The sequence below is a fragment of the Brienomyrus brachyistius genome, chromosome 24, assembly GCF_023856365.1.
Source record: "Brienomyrus brachyistius isolate T26 chromosome 24, BBRACH_0.4, whole genome shotgun sequence".
NCBI classification, from domain to species: domain Eukaryota; kingdom Metazoa; phylum Chordata; class Actinopteri; order Osteoglossiformes; family Mormyridae; genus Brienomyrus; species Brienomyrus brachyistius.
In genome coordinates, this window is record NC_064556.1 from 5,537,960 (window position 1) to 5,544,981 (window position 7,022).

Genomic DNA, 7,022 nt, shown 5'->3' on the forward strand with positions numbered 1-7,022 from the left:
TGTTGCGTACAGGTAAATAGATTTCCTTTCCTCTCACTAGATGAGCCAAATGATAGTGTTAATGGTTACATTTAATGTATTAGATTAACAAATTAAACGTTCATCTTCATTTTACACGTTTGCAAAACTTTAATTTAAGATTCTCCTCCCAAATAAACTAGCAGGTGTCAGCGGGAATTATACGAATCTCGAAGCCGATCCCTGCTCAGTTTTTTGTCAAAATGAAGAAAAGGTTTAGAAGGACTTTATCAACTTGGTTCTCACTGGGCGCCCTTCATTTTTAACAACTAAAGATCAGTGATGGACGTTGTTTCAGCTGCCTGGAAGAACCGATAGAAAATAACATTATTATTATTATTATTATTAATAATAATAATAATAACAAACTTAATCGGTGGAATGCCATCTTTGCAGGGCAGTTATCGGACGTATCGTACGGATAAACATCGGAACTACAGACTGATCTCTTTCACAATATTTATGTGATATTTTGTGGTATTTCTTGCGACAATGATATAGAAACCAGCGGATACGGACGTCACGGCATCCCACAGCGCTCCAGTAAAATGCGCCTGCATTTACTTCGATGCTCAAAAGGGGAAATGTGCAATTAAGACTGACAGCGGCGGCTGAATTCATGTCACTGACCTAGAAAGTGCACACGGCGTTCCCGCATCCTGCCGGGTGACCAGGGCTGCTCCAAGACCCGGGAGGTAATTACAGAAACACAGCTTAACACCAGGCAAATCACACCAATGCAGTATAAGTACCATCACTAAGCTGTATGAGTCTAAAGCTATAATTAGCCATGCATTAGTTTGATTAACTTTTTTTTTTATTTTACGAGCATGGTGGCTGAAGGCTGGCCCATAGTTTGGACTGGATAACAAAAAGGAAAAAAAATACCATTTAATGTTTATCAGGCACTTTGTCATTGAAACCCTTATGCAGTTTATACAGAATGTCCTTGAGAAGCATTAGGCCTGAATATTTTTTTTTTTATTTTTTAAAAACAATGTATTGAAATTACTTATGAAGCAGAATCTTCGTGCCGTCCAGGTCGCTATGATAAACAGGAGGCTTGAGTTTCCAGATCAACTTGTCCTTCTCATTTCTGCTACTTGTTCAGTCTCTGGGAAGTTCTGCTCAGTGCGCTCCAGTTTAATCATGAGGTGATTTCTGCAACGAAACGCTGAAAAGATGGATACGAACATCTCCGCAGTAGCAGACGGTGGCTCGTCAGAGAGAGACGCTTCCACGCGTGTTTTAACCGGCTGCTTCCTCTTCCTCCTCATCTTCACCACCCTCCTGGGAAACACGCTGGTTTGCGCGGCTGTGACCAAGTTCCGTCACCTGCGGTCGAAGGTCACCAACTTCTTCGTGATCTCGCTGGCGATCTCGGACCTGCTGGTGGCGGTCCTGGTCATGCCGTGGAAGGCCGCCACCGAAATTGTCGGGTTCTGGCCCTTCGGCTCATTCTGTGACGTCTGGGTGGCGTTCGACATCATGTGCTCCACCGCCTCCATCTTGAACTTGTGCGTCATCAGCGTGGATAGATACTGGGCCATATCAAGTCCATTCCGCTACGAGAGGAAAATGACACCTAGAGTTGCTTTTGTGATGATCAGTGTTGCCTGGACCTTGTCAATCCTCATCTCCTTCATCCCTGTCCAGCTTAACTGGCACAAGGTTCGAAGCCCTGGCTTCCCCGAGCCTAACGGAACCTACGGGGAGATGTTTCCGGATAACTGCGACTCCAGCCTCAATAGGACGTACGCCATCTCATCCTCGCTCATTAGCTTCTACATACCTGTCGCTATAATGATAGTCACGTACACCCGGATCTACCGGATCGCTCAGAAACAGATCAGGCGGATTTCGGCTCTGGAGCGAGCGGCAGAGAACGCCATGCACCGGCACACCAGCATGAAGAGGAACCCTGGCGCAGAAACGGAGAGCTCATTCAAGATGTCATTCAAGCGCGAAACGAAGGTCTTAAAAACGCTCTCGGTCATAATGGGGGTGTTCGTCTGCTGCTGGCTGCCCTTCTTCATCCTGAACTGCATGGTTCCGTTTTGCGAGCCGAGCCTGACGAACGAACGGATGAATTTCCCCTGCGTCAGCTCCACGACCTTTGATGTCTTCGTTTGGTTCGGCTGGGCAAACTCATCTCTCAATCCGATTATATATGCCTTCAATATAGATTTCCGAAAGGCCTTCTCTATCCTGTTAGGCTGCCACGGACATTGTTCCAGTACCAATTCCATAGAGGTCCTCAGCCTGAACAACAATGGCGCTCCGCCTCCGTCGTCCCATTCCCAAGCTAAGGGCCGCGTCCCTCTGGAAGGGAGCATGGCGTACACAATCCCTCACACCATTCTGAGCCAGGATGAGGAGCTGAGTGATGTGGAGGGTGATGTTGGGATCAAAGCTCCGATGAACGTCTCTCCTGCCCTTTCGGCCAACTTGGACAGCGAGACTGATGTTTCTTTGGAAAAGATTAACCCCGTGACTTCAAACGGGCAACATATGATGTGACGGGAGATGAAAGTTCTTCTCATTTAAGAATCTTTCCATTCTCAACTTTAAAAGCAGATGTGAAGAGGGATATATAGCCAGAGATACACCTCAACAGTACCTGCGAAAAGCGATGTTTACTACCTTAAATCTAGTGTGGTGCAAACCCTACAGAATGTTCTAAACGCACTTTATCCCAAATACCTATCTTGAAAAAATTCATGTAGTGGATCAATATCTGAAATATATGTATAGAACAAATCAATCAGATGTAGATGAACATAATTTCAATGACGTCGTTTTCGTAATACATCATAAGATCCATTTAACGTGGACATATGCAAAAGCTAATGTTTTTTTGTCTGTAAGTGCTGTATGATTGTAAGTTTATTGTATAGTCTAGTTTTTTGTATATTGTCAAGTACTACGTCAATTTCTTCAAAATGTTTCAGTGGCGTTTGGTTCTGGTTTTGTATCAATTTCTACGTTTTTGTTAAATGAAGCTGATCTACGCAGATGTTCACTTCTTATCTGTAAGGAATACAGCTTCGGTGGATGTTGCAGGTGTGTGTTTTTTTTTTTTAATATTCGCTGTAGATCCAAGACGGAACCAGAAGGCTGAATGGGATATATATCATAAAAGCAGAGTAACAGATGAAAGGGGAATGTGGGTATTTCTATAAGCGAGTGATTCTGGTTGTGCCGTATTAGCAGACTGATATGTATAAATGCCTCCCTGAATGTCTTTGTGTCCCTGTTCTTCTCTCTCCTGGCCAGTTTACCGGCCTTTTGCAGGCCCAGTGCCACACAAACGTAATGTTCTATTGTTGGTATTGTTCAGTGACAGTAGAGGTTTCGGGGATCGGTTTGTGGCTTAGGGAGTTCGGACTTCGCGCTCGTGAGCAGATGGTTGTCAGTTCGACTAACAAACTGATGATGCTCTTGGGCTCTTCAGCAAGGCCCTCACTCCCCCTCCAACTGCTCTAAGGGCGGTGGACACTAGCTGACCCCCCCCCCCCCAAGCTTGCTCTCACCTGTCTGTCTCTGTGTTTTAGGGAAGGGAGGGAGATAGGCAATTAAAAACACAATTTCCCCATGGGAACCAGTGAAGTGTCTCTTTTCTAAGATGTACCCGTACAAAAACGTCATCGTCTAGTGCAGTGTTTCCAGATCCAGATCTCAGGGAGCCTCAGACAGTCCATGTTTTCTGCATTTTTGTGGAGGGAGCAAAAATGTGGACTGACCAACAGGGAGATGGGAAGGAGCATAAACGTAGACTGTCTGGGAGGGAGCAAAAATGTGGACTGTCTGGCAGGGAGCAGGGAGGAAGCAAAAATGTGGACTGTCTGGGAGGGAGCAAAAATGTGGACTGTCTGGCAGGGAACTGGGAGGGAGCAAAAATGTGGACTGTCTGGGAGGGAGCTGGGGGGGAGAAAGACGCGGAGTGGCTGGGAGCTCCTGAGGACCAGGTTGGGAAGCATTGCACTAGTGTCTTATAGATCCTTTCAGATACTTGATTAGCTCAGCTCTTTTCGGTGGGGAACAATGATGTCCTAATGAAGGATGTAATCTGGTTAAAGCTCAAGGTGATTCGTCATTCCTGATACTCATAAAGGGCCTGGCGTTGCTCCTAAAAGTTCAATTCATTCATGAAATGATATTAAGCATGAAATTATGTATCTGTAGTAGAAGAAAAAAAAATCTGGTTCCAGTTTCAGCAGTAATGTCTGACACCTGCGACCGGGTGTGAGAGACGCTTGGCTAAGGAGATGTAGCTCAGTGCCAGTAGAAGAATGACTGGAGATTTACAAAAAGTCTATAATGCCAGTGGATCCAGTGTGACTGTAGGGTATTTCTGAGATATGCAGCTGGGAAATGGATGGGTAGATTGAGTAGAGATACTTTATGCATCTCCATAGGAACGTTCTTCATATCTCCTACCCCATTTTGCTATCCGTGAGACACATATATAGGTGAGCAGCAGCTTGGGTGTCCCAGCACAGGATGAGCCAGCGAGCCATGCCTGGAGCCACAGTTAAGGGCCTTGCAGTAGGAGCCAGCGGTATCACCAAGCTGCCAGCCCTGCGATTCCAACCAGCGGCTTTCGGTTTGCGGCCACGGAGGCCCTTACCCGCTGAGTCACACGACACCCCGAAAAAGTTTACTGGGAAGTAGTGGGATTAACTGCTCATGCTACCAGTTCGGTTGGATGGATGTTTGTAGAACAGGGGTAGGTAATCTAATCCAGAAATGGCCAGTGTGTTTGCGGGTTTTCACTGCAACTCCCTGATTATATTACTAGAGGACTGATTGGCTGAAGAGTCCTTGCACCTGTGTTTGAACCGCTGACCTAATGGCTATCCCAAAAAACCTGCATACACACCGGCCCGTTGCGGATAAGATTGGCTACCCTTGCTCTAGAATGTGAAAACTGAAAAGAAATAAATTATGATTTGCCACATGTACATGTAAATACACCAAGCAGAGCGTGTAAAAAAGATTAATTTGGAACCTGCTCAGTGGAACCTAGAGACGCACTACGGGAATAGCATTGCCGACGGCTGGTCTTAAATTGTAAATTTTTATCTACTGTTTATGTCTGTCGGCCTTCTCGAGAAATTAGGCCCGACCTGTGAGTCGTCTGGCATTAAAGCGTTGTCGGAGGTCTTAAGACAATGATAGGAAGGTGTTAATCATAATTTTTCTTTCGCTTTGAACTTATTGTACTTTGTGGCATGTTGATGGCACAGTGACAGATGCTAAAATGTCCGTGATGGTCCGGGTCCTCAAATTTATTCTGGGGAAAAAAAAATGTCATATTTTTTTCTCTCTAAACTCCAATTTGTGTAAGAAGGATGAAATATGGACAGCTGTGGATTGGAAATCTATCAGGCTTCATGTGTGTCGAGCATAAATGTGCAGTTTCAAAATGCCTGGCAGGCTGGATCTTCTATTTTTATACAGCCTGCAGTAACTGCCAACATGGGTGCAAGGTTAATCTGTGAATATAATACCCAGCTTAAAATTCCACTCTGTCCCAAAGCTGGAGCAATAAAGTGAATCCAGGGTTGCTATTTTAGTGAGTGTTTGTGATTTATACCTGCCAGACAATGCTGTCTTCCAGCAGCAATATGAGGATATGATTAAAGGGAATTTGCCTTTTGCCAAAGATTCTAGGAATTATTTGCCATCTTTTATTCGCACATACAAGCCCTAGAGTCAAGCTACTTTAAACAGTTTATGTAGATTTCTGCACATTCACAAGCTGCTACAATGTTAATATAAATCTGTATTTGTTTATTGTAAGATTAATTATCAGACATGGTGCAATCGATTTAAACAGAATTTTAAATAATATTACTATTTAATATTTCACAAATGAGTTAGCTGTTTGTGATTTACGGTACAGAATCCTGTGAAATACATCCAACCATTTTCCAAACCGCTTATCCTACTGGGTCGCGGGGGGGTCCAGAGCCTATCCCGGAAGCAATGGGCACGAGGCAGGGAACAACCCAGGATGGGGGGCCAGCCCATCGCAGGGCGCACTCACACACCAGCCTCAGCATGTTTTTGGACTGTGGGGGGGAAACCGGAGTACCCGGAGGAAACCCCACGACGGCATGGGGAGAACATGCAAACTCCACACACATGTGACCCAGGCGGAGACTTGAACCCTGGTCCCAGAAGTGTGAGGCAACCGTGCTAACCACTGCACCACCATGCCGGCCCCCTGTGAAATACACTGCAACCAAATTAAATTAATGTTTCCGTTTGGTCCTATTACAATTTAATAATACATTTCAAAGGCCGCCTTTAACTAGAACATTCCTAATGTAGATGTCCGGCTGTAGAAACCCTCAGATCCTAATCCCCACATTGCATTGACACCTTTCCATTCTTGATGTCCTGTTTAGCGGATCTCCATCAGCATTTGCCACCGGCCTGGGGGCCATGCGGGACCCCAGAGTCAAGGTTAATGACGGAATGATGGGCCTGGCTGTGACAGGGGGGTAAAGAAGGCGCTGAAAGTACCTTATATAACCAGTCTGCATCTCCACAGCACAGGGGCACCAGCGTTGCTGACTAGCCGGACTGCCTAGCGACCTCTTCCAAAGGATGCCGCAACAACCGGGGGGGGGGAGGGAATCCCTGTCCGATCACTCCGACCCAGGCATCGCTAGCCGATGGCAGAGAGGATCATTCTCAAGGAGCCTCTCTGTGCCGCTAAATTTCCAGCCATTCGATAAGGACATTTTTATTGGCTCCTGTGAACAAGGCTCATGAAAATACATATAGCAATTCCTTCAGATTTATGATGAAAAAGTGGATTCTAAAAGGATTTTTTATTATTATTATTTTATATCATCGTTCAACAAAGTCTTGCTCACACACTGATAAGAGATGTCACAGCATAAATGTAATAACTAGGGCACAAATGACAAAGTTATGTTGTAGCACTGACTTGTCTTGATACACTGAATTGTATTGTAAATATATGCATA

At 45.2% G+C, this 7,022-nt stretch overlaps 1 protein-coding gene across 1 annotated transcript; it reads left to right on the plus strand.

Moving 5' to 3' along the window:
• Positions 1–497: 497 nt before the first annotated feature.
• LOC125720205 (D(1) dopamine receptor-like) lies at positions 498–2,965 on the plus strand. The gene has a single exon (XM_048995396.1). The coding sequence runs from the start codon at positions 1,201–1,203 to the stop codon at positions 2,536–2,538; it is 1,338 nt and encodes a 445-aa protein (XP_048851353.1). The 5' UTR covers positions 498–1,200; the 3' UTR covers positions 2,539–2,965.
• The last annotated feature ends 4,057 nt before the right edge of the window (positions 2,966–7,022 follow it).

Coding starts and splice junctions, on each gene's coding strand:
- LOC125720205 (XM_048995396.1), top strand. CDS start 1,201: ATGGATACGAACATCTCCGCAGTAGCAGACGGTGGCTCGTCAGAGAGA.